General features: G+C 44.4%; 1 protein-coding gene across 1 annotated transcript in view; it reads left to right on the top strand.

Annotated features, from left to right (window-relative positions):
* The window catches only part of RGS6 (regulator of G protein signaling 6), a 491,338-nt gene that overhangs the window by 303,685 nt on the left and 169,730 nt on the right, over positions 1–17,923 (top strand). The window contains exon 3 of the mRNA XM_081830314.1: positions 16,212–16,311. Within this exon, the coding sequence (XP_081686440.1) occupies positions 16,212–16,311 (100 nt within the window). The remainder of the gene's footprint in view (positions 1–16,211; positions 16,312–17,923) is intronic.

The following is a 17,923-nucleotide window of genomic DNA, read 5'->3' as shown; positions in this document are numbered from 1 at the left end:
ATGGCTTGCAAACTAGAGTGGAGTCTTGCAGAACCCTTAAAAGCTTTGCCAAAAAAGAGAGAATTGGCAGTGTTCCCACCCAGGCGGTAGGTTTGCCCTCCCCACACTGTGAACCTGGGGGTTATTGCTGGGGTTTGGAGAGTCCATTTAATAACACCCGCCACCCCCCTCACTCCCATCCCCATCGGAGTTTGGATGCACTGAGAGCGAGGGAAGAATGAGGCAGAGGACGATCAAAATATCACCTTTACTACCAATTGACCTACCGGAGATTGTTGGGGGATGTCCTGATTCGGAACCCCAGAATGGAGGCACGCTTCCTGGCCCAGTGCTGGAAACCAGCCTCACCTGTGGAGGAAGGGGAGAGGCTGAGGGGCAGGGAGGTCAGGGGCCTTCCTCAGGGAAAGCAGCATTTCCTATCTGTCCTGAGCAGCCATGAGGAGCTGTATCTCTGGCAGACAGAATCATAGAGATTGGAAGAGCTGGTGCAGATCTTAGAGGCCATTGAAACCCTTTCGTTTGCAAAAGGAAACTGAGGCACAGAGGTTGGGGAATCGCCCATAGTAATGCAGCTTGTTAGAGGCAAGGCCAAGTTCTGTGTACCTCTTTGTCCAAGGGGGGGCACCACCCCATTGTGGTTCTCAGGCCCCAGTCCCACCCCCACCTCCTCCTCTGTCCCCCCTGGGATCGGGACAAGCTTAGAGGATGCACAGTAATCTGACTGCTTTTGCAGCAAATGGTAATTTAGAAAAAAATTACTATTATGAAATCAAGTCAAGTCAAGGTCTTTGTTGACACTTTGAGCTTTTTCAACTCTGAACACGCACTTGGGAATGCAGTCAGCTCCTGCCTGAGCCGGAGGGCAGGACAGCCAGCTTGGGGACAGACAGGGAGGGGAGGGGACCTAATTGGTATGTCACTGGAAGAAGGCTGTTGCCTCCCAGTCAGATGGCGATCACTGTCATGCCTGCTTCTGCAAATGCTCAGAACTCTAGGCAGCTCCTTGGCTTCTTTCTGACCTTTGGACACAGTCCCCGCTGCTGTATTTTACCCCATCAACAATTTACACTGTCAAAATCCTGCTTCTCCCAGCAACTCACTGTGGTGCTAGATTTGTGCATTATTTCCCTCAGCTGGTGTTTGGGGCTCAAACCCCAAGTGCTTTGGTCCGAGCCCCAGTGGAACACCAACCCGGGGAAAAGGCCCATTCCCGATGCACCCAGTGATGTCCAGGAGGCATGCACCTTTGCCACGGCATTCTCCATGGGCTCTCCTTCCCTTGCTGCCTGTGGAGCCACTGAAACCTAAAAGCCCACCGGTTGAGTTTTATTTCCAGCACTGCAATGTCACAAGTTCACGCACACACTCATGTGCGTGCACACATGGACACACACACACACACACGCATCAAATTTCTATTCCCATCAAATCTCTGCATCCCAAAATGACCTACAGGTTGGCAAAGGCTTCTTATCTGTCAGAAGTTATTATCCAGTGGAAGTTTCCTCCCTCTATGACACACGCATTATCGCAAATGCAAGTTGTGCCGTTACCCCACCCCTCCCCGGACCCCCGTCCTGAACCCTCTGCCTCCCAACCACCCAGGCTCCTGAACACTAAGGAGAATGTCTGAGTCAGCAAGTAATTGGTCTGAAAGGAGGCCCCTTGGGGACAAAAAGGACATTTGGAGGGAACCCACTGATACATTTTGGATGGTGCTGTCCTTCTCCCTAAAGCTCAGTGCTGGAAAGCTCCCAACCATGCCAGAACCCACCCCCCTGAGGCTCCTGCCAAGCCCTGCCTTTCTCCAGGAGCAGTTGGGCCTGGGGGCAGGCCAAGTGTGGCCCCTCTCAGCTCTTGAAAGAGCTTCCCTGTGTATCTCATTCGAACACTACACTGACCTGGGGAAGAGGCAGGGCCGGTGGCTCACAGGTTAAGGCCACAGGGTAGGCAAGTCAGGGAGCCCTTCTTTCTCACGTCTCCACCCCTCCCCATGGAACCATCATTACCTTGAAGGCAGGAGGGATGAGGCAAGCTGGTCTGGATGGGCCTGGAAACACGGAAACCCAAATAGCACCCACACTGGCACTGGGATTTCAGGGAAATGAAGGAACTTGTCTGTCTTAAAACATTTTCAACAAAAATGTGTTCCATGATGCCGCCAATCTAATTCATTCACGAGGGGACTGAGACCCTCAGAGGGGAAGTGATTCCTTCGTGACAAAGCAAGGGTGAGACCCACATGCAAAAAAAAGCCACTCTGAGGGCTTATGGAGATAAGACTTCACGCCATTCAGCATCTCCCCTCCCTTCAGGACACATCCCCCCCTCCCCCACCCGTCAGGGCTCTAGAAGGCCCTTCTGTCCCACCCCCACCCACACCCCTTCTGCCTACAGCCTCTCACCTGGGCCTTCCCCACCTTAGAATTCAAGTCTTAGACTCCCCCTCCTCCCACCTCCCCACTTCCCACTGTCCCCTGTCCTCTACATGGTCCTCTTCTCTGAGTTGCCTGGTGACAGTTAGCTCATTGGATGGACTAACTCACCCCAGGGAGAACTAAGCTAATGGGCTAACAAGTTTCTCTTCCAAGCTGACTAGGTGCATTTTAAGTTGCAAAAGTGACTCCTAGGGGCCATGCCTTGGCTCAAGACATGCTTCAAGAGCTGGGCAGTGGCAGCTCCAGGATCTCTACATAGAAAGGGCCATAGAAAGGACTGCGGTCCTTGCTTGGAAGCTGCATTTGCAGAGCAAGCATACCTTTTTACTTGGACTCTGGTTTTGTTTAAGTTGATAAGATATTTGGGATAAGGGAGTAATCACTGCCCTGCCAACTTCTACCCCTGCCATTTAATACTTTCATTAAGGTCTAGGTCACTTGCTTTTATGTTCACTAGAGTTCATGGCTGTCTTCTTAAGTCTGGTGCCAGAAGAGAACTTGGAATTTTTAAATGCAGACTCATCATTACAGATGAGGGCCCTATCACCTCCCTCATTAAGGTGTGTTTCTATTAATGCACCCATCCTAAGATCCAATTAACCTTTAGCTTTTGTTTGTTTGCTGCCACATTATATTTTAAGTTTTCAGTTGATTCACTGGCAGAATACCTTACATCTGGGCTGCAAAGTCATTTATCCCTCAGACTGTTTGTGTGGTGTTTTATCTATGTGTCTGTGCCCCAAGTGTAGAGGTTTCTATATATTCCTTATCACGGATAGTTTTAGAACAAACAAAAGACCAACTCTAATCATGATACTCTTCACTCCTGGTTCTGGAAAGTAGTGACTTCCTGACCCTCCTGGTTGTGAATCTGGCATTCATTCCCAGCCCTAACGTTAGATGTAGTCTTGGCTTTCAGAAAGCCAGAACTTCGAAGTAGTATGCCGTGTGGCTTCCTGAGGACCAGACAATACACGAGATGTCAAATTAGTTAATTTCGCACATGGAACACTGTCTAATCTGAAAATAATTAGTCACCATCTCCTGGGAGAATGTGTGTGTGTGTGTGTGTGTGTGTGTGTATGTATGTGTTTGGGGAGGAGGAGCCTGGGAAGGGAAAGGAGGGGAGAGGAAGAGAGCAGGAGAGGAAATCGTTTTCATTGCATGCTGAACAGAAATAGCGGGAAAAAGCTAAGGCCTGTGGTCTGTAGCCAGTTTGCTAGGGTCGCTGTAACAAAGCATTTCAGGCTTAGTGGCCTAAACTACATAAAGGTTTTGTCTCAAAGTTCTGGAGTCTCCCAGTTGGGGAATAAGGTATCTGACAGGGCTGGTTCCTTCCAAGGGCTGTGAGGGACGGATGTGTCCCAGGCCTCTCTCCTCGGCTTGTGGATGCTGTCTTCTCCTTGAGTCTTCACATCTTGCCTTTACACACCTCTGGGTCCAAATATCCCCTTTTTATAAGTCGTATTGGATTAGGACCCAGCTGAATGACCTCATTTTAACATGATTAGCTCTACATAGACCCTATCTCCAAACAAGGTCCCATTCCGAGGCACTGGGGGACTCTGAACTTGGGGCAGACACCATTCAGCCATAACCAGGGGATTCACAACGAGGCGAACTGAGAATATTACCGACGCAGCAGGGAGCCCCTGGGAAGTAAGAGCGTGTGGAAATCAGCGCTGACGCTGAGCCCTCCCCCGCCAGCCATTTACCTAGTCGACACCCCTCCGCAGGTGTTTTAGGCCCTGTGGAAGCCCTCCTCCTCGGGTGGGTTACAAAACCCACCCCCTCCCAAATTGTGGTCAGTGTGTCAAATCCAGTAGTTTCTTGATTGGTGTCCCTCCTCTCTACCTCCTGGATCCCCGCAACTCCTTAACCCATAAGGAGAGGAAGAAGTTCCTTTTCCTTGGAGAAGAGGCAGCAGGTGTTCTGCATATGATCTTTTTCTCCACCGTCCCTCCTGATGATGTGAGGAGTAGGCAGGGTGGCCTAATGACTGACAAAGCAACAGGACCACGTTCACCCCAGCCCACCTGTCTCCCCCATAGGTGGGGGCTGGACACCCCCGGCTCCCAGGGCCTGCCTCACTGGTCTGTAGGCAGCCTCCACCTGACACTTTACTCACCCTCCTTTTGTGGAAGAGATGCAAGGAGACTGCAAAACAAAACAAAACAAAAAGCGACTGCGAAAGCCACTTCTTCTGGGTGATGAACAGAAGTCATTGGCAAATGACCCTGCCTTTCTCCCAAGGGGGCTTGCCCGGTTTATTTTCAGATACTGGTATTTATCCCCAGGTTTTCAGTGTGCAGCTGACGGTCCATCAGCTGCTTCCCAGAGTTGCTCAGGCTCCTGAGAGTAAAATCAGAATTAAATCAGAGAGGTACATACTGTCTTAAATCTCATTTTCTTGGAGATGAAGAAAGTTTTTCTTTCAGTCTGTGCTTTCAGGAGCAATAAGCAAAGGACTTGGAAATTAAGAAGCACACCTTTTCCTGGGTTTGCAAAACTTGTCCTTCCTTTGGGCAGGTGTGGACCTCCCTTCGGCAAGCTCTGCTGCTTACCCTGCCTTGTGGTGGGACTTGGGATCTAAGGCCAAAATAAGGTTGCTCTGGGGAGCTTGGGCTAATGCGGAGTTGGGTAATGAGATCATCATTTCTCTGTAGTTGGAAACCTATGCACAGTGGGTCCCATTCAGTGAGAAGTGACTCGCTGTTTGGAGCGCTGTTGGGAAAGCACGGCTCCCTGTTCACAGCTGCTGGCCCCGGAGGCAACAACACAAAAGAAGGGCCCATCCCTTGGCCTCTGAAGGGAGCAGCAGAACCTTCTGTGGTTACTCCCTTGCCTCAGATGGAAGAAGAAATTTAAATCTATTGTGAGAGAGGAGAGATGAACATTTCTCAGGAGCGACTATGTGCCGGGCACTGTGTGCTAAGAGCTTTTGCCTACGTACTCATTTACATTTTAGAAATAAATTGTTGTTCCTTGAAATAAAGTAATTCCTGGATTTTAAAGAAATTTGGGGAAATAACAAGCCTAAGAAGAGGATAAAATGACCCATCATTCCTTGATCTATTCTGTTTAATCCCTTGGTGGCTGGAATGAAAGGGGGAGACCGGCCAGTTCTGCCTTCGTGTGAGGGGCAGGAAGAGGCCTGGAGCATTCTCTGGCACAGGAATGTAGTGAGGGGAAGGACCCAAACTCTGCAGGGGGGACCACAGCCTCTGGGCAGTCAGTTACAGCCTGGGAAGGGGAGTCCGGCATCACTTGGGTGTGTGTTCCAGAAAACATCAGCCCCCGGGCTGCATGTTCAGAAATAGCATTCATTAGCTGCAGGAGAGCCTTGAGACATGAAAGCCCAGTGGAAGCCTCGCTGCTGACCACCGGCAGCACCAGTCAGGGCTGACCAGGGCCCTGTCCCACAGGATCCAGCAAGACTCCAGGATGCAACACGCAGGGGCTCAGGGGCTTCCTCAGGAGAAGAGGCAGGAATTGTCTGAGGTCGGTGGTGGTACACAGCACCATCTTCGGCATGGCCCCCTGGGGGACTGTACCCCCTTCTTCCTCAGGCTCATGAAACATCCCAGAGGGGCCTCTCCCCTAAAAGGTGAGCACCAAAGGAAGGACCTGCCTGTCTGGTTTCCCAGCACCTGGTGCATCGTGAGTGTTCAAATATACTTGGAATAAGGAATGATTCACCTTCTGTTTCTCCTTTAGGACCGCTTTGCCTGGTTTTGCCCCTCTGGAAGGGAGGGTCCCCCACACTGTGATTTGTCTCTGTCTCCTCCCTCAGGGGTGACTCGTGCGCTCACTGGAGCAGTTCGGGGCATCAGACACGAAGAATGGGATAATCAAAGAAAATGCCCTTATAGACAATTTATAATACATGTGTGTGCACATGGACTGGTAATATCAAGGGCCATTTCCTAGGGGAGGGGCTTTTGAACAGGGCCTGGAAGCATGACTAGGACCCGGCAGGGTTTGCAGTGGGTAGATGAAGTACAGAGTGAGCCAGGAGAGCGTGCTGGGAGTTGTTTGCAGATGGAGTGTCCAGAAACAAAAAGCATTCTGGGAGCTGATGCTGGAAAGGTCATTCGACACCAAATAATAGAGGACCCTGAATTCCCTAGTAGGAAACCTGGCGTTTATTTTGTAGCAAGAGGGAGCCACAGCAGGTTTTTGAGGAGGGGATAACTTACCTAAATTATTTCAAGCCCTAAAATTCACTCCAGTTCCCATTTTAGTTGTTCAGTTTGGAGTAGGGCAAGGTGTTGAGGTAGAGTCAGAAAGGAAGTGAGCCAGAAAGAACGAGTGATTTCAGAGTCCAGGGTGTCTTTGGGGTCAGACGGACAGGTGTTATGTTCCTTGCTCCTCTCCAGGAGGAAAAAATTGTAGTCATATTCCAGGACACTGGATAGACCGGTTTTTCCTTGGAACAAAGATATCGTTAGGCTCCCTCCAGCAGTAAGTGGAAGGTGTTATACATGTTAAAACTAGACTCTTTCTATAGAAACTTAATATGAAAAGATGCATATTCAAATTTGGAGCATTTTATCCTGCTTACCTAATTATTTGGGCTGCGTCTTCATGTGGTATTCCTTGTGGGCTAGTTCGCTCTTGGTAGGCCAGGTTGAAGAATGTGGCAAGATAAAATTTGAGATGGAAATAAAAAAGGATATTTGTTTTTCCACGTATAGAATGTGGTGTTGGCATTAATTAATGGGCTACTGTGACTCACTTAAGAAGTCCTTGGAAGTAACCTCTGAGCCACCCATCTTCTACTTGGTCCCAGGTAGACCAGAAACTGAAGTGTTTAAAATGTCATGGAAACAATTACTTCAGGTTATAGACAGATGTTTTTGCTGTCCTCAACCCTGACATCTTCCCCCAAGCAGACAACCACAATTCCTTGGTTTGGCTGTTAAGCTATTCAGAAGGAACAGAGAGCAGTGGAATGTGAGGAAATCCACCCACTTCCTCTCCAGGACAAAATTCTAATCTGGTTTGGAAACAATGTAAAATAATGATATTCCAAACATTTATTCATGAGTAGGGGTCACTGTATGTATTAGTTTTCTATTGCTGCTCTAACAGATTACCTCAAGTTTCATGGTTTAACACAAGATAAATTTACTATTGCACAGTTCTAGTTGTCAGAAGTCTGAAATGGTGTCTCTGGGCTAAAATCAAGATTTGGGGTGGAGGGCATACCTTTTGAAGGCTCTAGGGGACAATTTGTTTTCTTGCTTTTTCCAGCTTCTAGGGGTCACCATATTCCTTACCTTGTAGTCCCTCCCTTCATCTTTAAAGCCAACAGAGTCTCATTTCTCTGACATTTTTTGTATGGTCACAGCTCTCTCTGAGTGACTATAGCTGGGAAGAGTCCTCATCTTTCAAGGACACATAGGATTAGGCTGACCCCACCTGCATAACCCAGGATAATCATGCACCCGTCTCAAGGGCCTTTACTTGAATCGCACCTGCAAATTCTCTTTTGCCATAAGGTAACAGATTCACAGGTTCCAGCAAGTAGGATGTGGACAACTTTTGAGGGGATCATTTCTTCTGCCTTCCACACTGTGTACTAAACTTTTAAGCATAGGATGTGGCCCCATCTTCTGCCTTTTCTTCCACTCTGCTAAAGCCTTAGGTGAACCGGGGTCTGCTTGGGAACTGCTCTAGCAGCTGGTATAGGGATCCAGAGAGCCAGTTCTGGGGCAAGACCGCCTAGGTTTGATAACCCGTGTTCTCATTATTCAACAGCCTCATTTGGCCTTGGACAATTTGCTTGCCCTAAGTATCAGTGTGTTTCTCTATAAAGGGAGTAGAATAAGAAGCAGATGGCACACAAATTAGGGCAATTTGAGAAGATTATAATAGAGATTTTAGGTCCTCTCACATTGCTAGAATGTTTTATTGATCAGTGTCCATTTTCCTCATTTGCACTGTAGCTGGCCTTTTGCAGTCCAAGATTCCTTATTCCATGGCTCACCCAAAGGACCTGCTCCACTCATATTTCCGAGCAAACAATAGATTCTTATACAAGAGACACTATGCCTTCTAAAGCTTTGCTATTCCAGCCAAGCTGAGGGGAAAGTCATTTGCCCTAAAATATCATCAACAAGCCATTTGTTCACTGACCTAGAACATCATTCTTGTCTGTTTTCCTCTTCAATTAAATGGGGGAAAATGTTTTCCATAAAAGCAATTTATGAAGCACTACATACAGTAATATTAAAACCATAAAAATAAGCCTCCAGGAGACAGAACAAGTAACACTACTTTATCCTTCTACCCTGGCGTTGCCCGTGGGTGATGTCAAGCACAGTACACTGGGGAGCTGCTCTAAGCTCAGCTGATACTTGGGTGCCTATGGAGCAATTCTTTGAACATTGTTGCTAAGGTTCATGGAATCTTGAGATTTCTGTTTATTTAATCCATTTCCAAAGCAGAATGATCTTTAAAAATGTAAATACCAAGTTCACTTTAAAATGCAGACCCTAATATATTAAGCATCCCATTTAATGCTGGAATCCAAGATAAAGTTCTTTGAGGTTAGAATACTCATGAGGGTGCCTGGGTGGCTCAGTCGATAAGCATCCAACTCTTGATTTCAGCTCAAGTCATGATCTCAGGGTCCTGAGATCAAGTCCCACATAGGCTCTGTGCTGGGCGTGAAGCCTGCTTAAGATTGTCTTTCTTCCTCTCCCTCTGCCCCTCCCCAACCCCTCTATCCCTCTAAAAAAAAAAAAAATAGTACTCATGATATGTAAGTAATTTCAATGTCCATCAATAGGTGAATGGATAAAGATGAGATATATATCTATAGATACATATATCTCCACAATGGAATATTACTCAGCCATAAAAACAGAATGAAATCTTGCCATCTGCAACAACATGGATGGACCCTGAGGCTATTATGCTAAGTGAAATAAGACAGAGAAAGACATACAACTTCACTTATATGTGGAAAACAAAGCAAATGGCCGAACAAGACAAATGGAAACCAACTCACTGATACAGAGAACCAACTGGTGGTTGCCAGAGGGGAGGGAGGTAGAGGGATAGGCAAAATAGGTGAGGGGATTAAGAGGTACGATCTTCCAGTTATAAAATAAATAATACAAGGGGATGTAATGTACAGCCTAGGGAATATAGTCAATAATATTGTAACAACTTGGTCTGGTGACAGATAGGAACTAGGCTTACTGTGGTGACCATTTTGTAATGCATGTAAATATTGAATCACTATGTTGTACACCTGAAACTAGTATAATATTGTATGTCGATTATTCTTCAGTTGAAAGAAGAATATAGAACTCATGTCATTCATTCAATTATTCATCAATAAATATTTACTGGTCACCTACTATTAGGATCAAATGATGAGAAAAATAGTCTAATGGGGAAATGCAAGTACAAGTTAAAGTGATAATTGACATAGAGAAAAGATAGAGGGTCCTGTTAGAGCTTATAACAGAATAAGCACTGAGAACCACAGACAGATTTTAAGCAGGGGAGTTAAATGATGAATTTTTTCCTTCAAGGGTATCACATGGGTTGCAGTATGGAGAACAGATCAGAGAGGAATCAGGCCTGCCCAACCATCCTTTTTGAATGTTCTTTGATACAGGATCTTTGTGCCAGACAATGTTATTTGGTTAACCCAACGCCATTTCCATTCCCCTCTTCCTGTGCTTCCATGGGGTATGGAGGCTGGATAAGCTGAACACCCTTTGCCCAGCTCCTTTTGCCATGTGACCCTGCTCTGGCCAATGAGACTAGAGCAGAGATCTGTTGGCATCTTCTGGGAAGGTATATGCTTTCTGGATAAAAGGAATAAGAACAGCTGTACCAACACTCTGCCCTTCTTCCTGCCTTTCTCCTTATTATTTAATGTAGATGTGATGCCTAGAGCTGGGGCAGCTGTCTGGCAAGCACGAGGGAAAGTCCATGATGGTGGTTCACATAGAATTGTATAACTGCACTAATGCTACCAGGCACCCACGTACGCATTGCCTGTTATGTGGGAAAAATAATCCCCCATGTTTAGGGGTTGAATTTTTTTTTTTTTTTTTTTTTGCTTTCTATCAAAAGCATTTCAGACTGATAACAATGATTCAAAAGTAAGTTTAACTGAAAACAAATGAACAAGCATTTCAATCATTGTCATAGCCAGGACTCTCAGAATTCCCCTCCTGTCTTTGAAATCATCGTCTTTTGAACGGGATGGTGAAAAAGGGAGGGGGGTTCCCCTTGTGATGACCTCTGGAAGTAGTATTCCTTACTGCTTTGTGTTTCACTGGCAAGCCCCTTTGGAGCCCATTCTTGGCTCTGCTGCCACATCCTTAACTTTGAGCCTCAATGCCTGAATTTTTCTGAAATGTATTAGTCCATGATGAAAGGGAACAGACTGTCTTTTACCCACTTCTGCACAGTAGAAAAAAAAACTATGCCTAGCACTTTGTAGGTGCTCAATAAATGTCCAGTAACCCAGTAAGTGAAGCTGAGTCCATTTATAAGTTGAGAGTAGCAGTGTGCTATGTTTTTAAAAATAGAAATGAAAATAGCCTGATCTTATGGAACACATATGGGATGGAGCATGCTCAGTGAAGCATACACATTTTGGATTAAGAAATATGATTATCATTTGCCAGCTCTGATTGCTGCCTCTGGGTTGATAAGATGTGTCCAAAGAGTCATTTTCACTCCTTCACAGACACCAAAACAAAAGGGGTCTTTAATGAAATGCAGGAGCTGGAGTGACAGGCATTAGTAGTGAGAAATAGGCAATTGATGGCAAAGTCAAGATGAAATGCTTCAATAAAAAAGAACTTCATGCCTGAGGCATACATTTTTTGCTAAAGTTGTGGTGGATATATATATATTTTTTAAATAATAGTAATATAGTTTGCCTATTCTTGAAGTTTTTTAAATCTTCCACTGAGGAAAAATTGGACAGGCTAAATAAATTGGTTCACTGGATAATTAATTTACACAAACAAAACTAACATTGGCCCTTTGTCCTTCCTGTTAGGAGCGCCATCTGTATGAGCAGGCATGGACTGGTCAGTAAGGAACAGTGTCAGGGCCTCTTTGGATCATGTCTCTCTCTGGCTTCTAATGCCACTTGTCCAAAATGATTTCTGAAAACATCAAAACTCCCCGGTCCTGCTCAGCATGCCACCTTGCACCTCAGCCCAGGGAAGGGTTCTGCGTGGTTCTGAGCCACCAGGCAGATGGCAGCGTGGAGAATGGGGACCCAGAGGCCTGACTGCCCGTCCTGATCTTTCCTTGCAGACACAGCTTTGCATTTGTCAAGTCGGAGAAGCCTCTTGTGTCTTAGAACTAGAAATCTTCGTTTAGCGACCGGGCCTCTCACCGTAGAGATGAGGGCAGTAACGTCCAGAGAGGTTAAGGAACTTGTCCAGGGTTGACACAGCAAATCAGTGAAGCTGAGGCTAACATTTCTCCTGGACCTCAGACCAGGGTTCTTCCTGCGGTCCTGCTGTGGCCTCACTTTGTGGAGAGACGGTTGCTTCTCCTCACCCCTCTCTTACCCCCAACAGCTCTATCAGTGAATTCTGTCTACTGTCTCATGACATTCCTCAGTTCAAAGGAAACCCACCCTATGGTGTAATGGTTTCCATTTGTCCTGCTGTTTGGAAGAATGTTCTACCTGCATGTCAGTGCTGAGTTTTGAGCTCCTTTGAAGGAGGGTGTCCTGGTTGTTGGGACTCATCCAGGCAGAACCTGCTGAGCGGGCCAAAGAGGTTTTTTGCATCACTCGCTGTCAAATAAGGGCCGTATTGATTGGCACAGGGAAACTGAGGTCCAACATTCTCCCTCATGACACGGAGTTTCATATTAAAGGGTGTCAGGGAATTGATGTTGCTCTTCTCCAGGAACAAAAGTATTAAAATTTAGATGGGACTGAATAGCCAAGAAACTATAAGTAGATACTTTCCCATCTCCCCAGTCCCAGGAGCTGTGATCTACGAGTAGAAGATAAATCTCACCAAGTCTCCGGGACAAAGAGAGAAAAAACACAGAGCAGCTAGGCATCAGCAGTCATTGGACCGAAATAAATCCTGAGATGGTTGATAATCTGATTATCTGGATCGATTTCTCTCTTTCCTTTTCCACCCCCTTAGGACTGAGCTAAACTTCCCCTTCAATGCAAACGGTATTAAGTGCCTTGTATTTGAAGAGCATGTCAGCAGACACTGGTTGAAAATAAGGTGAATCTTGGGTTTGGTGGAGCTTGGGCATCATTAGAGTCAAGAAGAGTTGGACAAGAATTTGGGCTTTGCCACTTATTAGCCATTTGTCCTTGGGTAAATCTAACCTTTCTCAGCCTAAATTTCAACATCTTTACTAAGTAACTTTTAAGACTGAGAAATAAATTATATACTTTATTTTAAACAATACCAAGGGCAGCGTTGATCATATGTAGGCATTCTGAAAATGCTTGCCATTATAATGTATATAAACCCCTGGGAGCCCACTTTGGATTTTTTGGTAGGTCGGTACTCTTAGCATTTCACCAGAAACCATGACCAAAAAAAATTCGGAAGTAGTATTATTAGCTGATGTTGCAGAGCACCAACCTCCAGAATCAAACTCAGCTATTACAAATTTTCCTAACACAACAGAATGGGCTACAGAAGAGTATAGGCCCTAAGAATTTTTAAGTAAATGGTGGATGGTATAATTGGAATTTCTGCATCCTTAAAAAGCACTGGATTTTAGGATGCCCCACCTCAAGGACTCATTGATTCTTATTACTAAGTATTTGTGTGGCTTCAGCAATTTCTGATCCATGCATTTATTTTAGAGCCCCATTGTATCAGGAAGCTATAGCCACAATTTTTCTGCATAGCAAACCACCCAAACTCAGGGGATTACAACAATAAGCTCCTGAGTGGGCACATCAACTGAGGTTTGACCTATCTAGCTGTAGGTTGGGTCCCTTCTGCTCCAGATGTCTCTCACCCTCCTTGGAACAAAAACTATCTGATACAGGAGGGCAAGAGAAGAGGGTGAGCATGACCATGCAGGTACATTGAAAGCCTCTGCTCACATGATGTTCAGTATCCTCCCATTAGCCAGGCAAGTCACATGGCCAAGCCCAAAAGTCAAGGGGCAGACTCTCCGCCCACTGTGAGGCCAGGGCATAGAATTGGGTAAATATTAATACTATGGAGGAGTCGAGAATTGGGGACCAATGAACATTCTTCAACACCTCTGGCGTTGTAAACTATTGCTGCAATGTAATTCCCTTTCTGGTCACTTAAGGGGGTTGTCCTCTGGATCTGGCTGTAACCTCTGATAAATAATATACCTCTTGGCACATTGTGAACCCACATGAGAAGATAGGTCTTCTTTAATAAATACATCCTTTTAAAATTCGGTGGTGTGATGAAATGACTACACAGAGCATAGAAGAAAAGAATTGTGGAGCATTCCTCAGCACAGCCAGTCCTTAAATCCAGCCCACGTCAGCAGAGACTGGAAATTACTGTCATCTAATGGCGAGTCAGGAGTCTAACTGAATTGAAATATTGGCTTCCCTCCAATTCCCAGTGATTTTGAGTCCATTCTATAAAAAGCGTCAACGTAACTGATATATGTGGTTTCAGATAGCACACCGGATCGAAAGCATAGATTACTTTGAAAATATGACCATTTTTTTCTAGTAATAACTCGCCTTGACTGTCAGTAAGGAATATTCAGACTACTCTAAATCATTGGGTTAAGTTTAGGGGCAGTGAGGCAGGGCACTAGCTGAGATGATTAATATGAATGTGGATGAAAAGTCTTCTTATCCTGTCTTTTAACAGAATGCAGGTCTTCAGAGACTAACCTTTATTCTTAGCATGATATATCCATCCACTCCCTAAAGGGCCAGGAGCTTAAGATTCTTTCTCATTATCACTACTTCTCAGGAAAATCCAGAAATAGCCAAAGGAAAGTGGTCTTCCTGCTTGACTGCTTTTCTGGGAATCTTATTGAGTGGTAGCACAGCCCAGGAGTTAGAAACCTGAGCCCTGAAGTCTGTGGCTGTGTTTAAACGCAACTGGGTAGCTGTGTGACTTTGAGACGGTTGTTTAACTTCTGTGGTGGTCATTGGTGCTGCTCACAGATGGTCAGTTCCCCTTTCCTGCTGGCACCCAGAAAACTGGACCCCCTGGCTCCTTTGTGGTAGCATGGTGCCATAGAACTAGTTCTGGCTAAAGAATTGTGAGCAAAGGTGTTATATATAACTTCTTGGCTATAACATTTAATAATCAATGCAAGATTCTCCAGAATTCTCTCTTGTCCCTCTAGCACAATGATGAGCAACATTCAAGATGGTGGCTGTTCCATCAGCCTGGGGTCTCAGAGTAACTACAATGAGCAGAGTCCCCCTGGTGACCTGTGATAGACTTGAAGCCTGAGAGAGAAATAAACTTGGTTGTACTCAGCCATTGTGATTTTGAGGGTTATTTGTTAGAAAAACCTAACCTGATTTACCCTGATTTGATACCTGAAAAATGAGGATAACAGTGGAATCTAGCTTGTGAAGTAATCATGAAGATGAAATAGGATAATATGTGTATATACTTAGAATAATACCTGGCACATAGTAAATTCTTAATATATTTTAGCTATTGTATATTATTATTAAGTTATTCTGTATCCTAACCTAGTCTCTAATGACGTATTCATATGTATCAAACAAGTTGCCATGTGACTTCGAGAAATTCAACCTCAAATTGCAATACAACTATGTTAGACTAGATGGGCTCGAGTTTTAAATCTCTAGACTTAAAGTTATGTGCATCTTTTATGGATGCACTCAGAGGATCATCCTGGTGTTTCACAGATATTCTGTTGCTTAGGGGAACAAGATGTGTGATAAAACTAAACATCATCTTCTCCCCTTTTCCAGTTGCTCCTTACCCCCAAGTCCCCGAACAATAAGATCTATGTCCTTGTCACAGATTGTTCTGTATCCTATTCTGAAGCTTTCTGCCCAGGAAATTACATCTGGCTTGTAAATTCTTAGCTACAAATTGGTTTCCCAATATATGCACCTACATCCCTAGTAATCCATCTTCTCTCTCAGTTCTGTGTTCAACATATATACATAATATCTTGTTTTATTAATAAAATCTCACTGGCTTCAAGCCACAGCCCACCATAGACTTTCTTTTGGCAGTGTGGTCTTCTTTAGTCCAAAAGGAGAAGATTCTGTCCTTGTTCCACTTTAATCCTGGCATAAGGTGACCACCCTCACACCACTACAACCAACCACTGAAACCTGTCCTCTAATTTCTCTGGATTAGAACTTTCCATGTCTTAATTTACAGTATGTATTTTTCTCCTGTGTGATTCTGCCTGGATCTTGCACTGGTCCCAAAGGCCAGATGGTTCATATTGTTCAGCCCATGTATAAACCAAATTTGGGGGAAAGGAGGAATTTCATTGCATATTGAATTACAAGTTGGGTTTCATTAGGAATCCTAATATTTCTCCTTCCTTACCTTCTTGATCTAGGAGTCTGTTCTTGTAGACTATGCTTTATGCTCTTATATATAACCTCATGGCCTCCCCACCCACTCCCAGTGCTTGGTTTATTGCAGATCCTGCTACTACGTTTATTGGCTGTCTAGGTGGAGGCTTTTTTTTGTATCTGTTGTTCATACATGTTCATACATGTTCCTTTTGGCTATTAATAAACTATTATTTTATGGGAAGAAATGACACTTCTTTATCCTCTTTCAGATTGAAGACATCATTACAAAGATGCAAGATGACAAGACAGGTGGTGTGCCCATCAGAACAGTCAAGAGCTTTCTCTCCAAAATTCCCAGTGTTGTCACAGGTAAACATTCTCCTTACAAGTGTTGGTGGCAATAGGAAAGGCTGCTGAAGAGTTGTATAGTCATGATTGTGCCCTGGGGTGTGTCTAAGAATTTGTGACTAGTAAAGATGATACATTCAATGTGCTTCTTAAACAAAGTCGAGTTCTGGTCATGGTTTCCAGAAGCTACTCTTTGCCAGTGATTCAGAAATGTCTTACCATGACCAGCCCTTCTGTGTACAGGTTGATGCTTCTGGAAAGAAACAAACTCACTAATGAATTGGATAGCCCATCAGCAATTTTGGCCTATGAGATGTACACAAGCACAGATATATTAAAGAAAGTATTTTAGTTTTAAACAAGCTTTAAGAAAGTCTCATGTTCAAATTCTACAAAATGCTTTTATTTTAAGTTTTTAACTCACGGTACTTGAACTCTTGAAAGAAGTGGTTTTAGAATATTTTTCTGCATTACTTTGAGGATTTTATGTGTTTTATATGCTCAGACATTTTTAAAATTAATTATGAAGTGTATCAAACACATGGTTATAGTTTCAGATATAATACTAAAACAGACCACCTGTGCCCAACATCCTGCTTCCTAAATAATGCGTCGTCAGTATCTTAGAGCCCCTCGTGAGCCTAATGGATGACATCTGCCTCCCTTTCCACCACAAGTTACCACTATATACTTTTATCCTTATCAGTTTGTTGCTTTTCTTCATAATTTTACCAAATGGGCATGCATCCCTTATATCTAAAGAGATAACCAAATAAATTAAGATAAAATTTTAGGTAGTTCTCTCATCAAAATAGAGCTATTTATTTGCTTTCCAAATTATAGAATAATTAAAATAAAAAATACTGACAATACAGGGGGCCCCTGGGTGGCTCAGTCGGTTAAGCAGCTGCCTTCGGCTCAGGTCATGATCCCAGGGTCCTGGGATCGAGCCCCGCATCAGGCTCCCTGCTCAGCGGGAAGCCTGCTTCTCCCTCTCCCACTCCCCCTACTTGTGTTCCCTCTCTCGCTGTCTCTCTGTCAAATAAATAAATAAAGTCTTAAAAAAAAAAAAATACTGACAATACCAAGTGTTGGTGAGGCTATTGAGCAACTGGAACTCTCACACGCTGCTGGTGGGAAGGTAAAAATGCAACTACTCTGGAAATTTCTTATAATGTTAGACAAATGCTTACCATATGACCCAGAACTCCCACTCCTTGGCATTTATCCAAGAGAAATGAAAATGTGCATTCAGATGAAAACTCGTATTTATAACAACTTTATTTTTAATCTCCAAAGCCTGTACACAACCCAAATGCCCTTTAATGTGTGAATGAATAAACAAACTATCGCTTCTCGGCCTTTTGGCTAAGATCAAGTGTAGAATGAATAAACAAACTGTGGTAGACCCATATTCATCAATAAAGAGGAGTGAGCTATTGATACAGGCATCAACTGAGATGAACCTCAGAGTTATTTTTCTGAGTGAAAGAAGCCAGTCTCAAAAGATGGCATGCTATATGATTCCATTTATATGATATTCTAAACAAGCCCAAAACTATAGTGATGGAGACAGATCAGTGGTTGCCAAAGATTGAGAGCTGAGGGAGCATATGACTATAAAGGGATCACA

Source organism: Leptonychotes weddellii, chromosome 9 (assembly GCF_054177405.1).
Source record: "Leptonychotes weddellii isolate Sample4059 chromosome 9, ASM5417740v2, whole genome shotgun sequence".
NCBI lineage: Eukaryota > Metazoa > Chordata > Mammalia > Carnivora > Phocidae > Leptonychotes > Leptonychotes weddellii.
The sequence above is the reverse complement of the archived record's forward strand: the minus strand, read 5'-3'. Positions and strand labels throughout refer to the sequence as shown.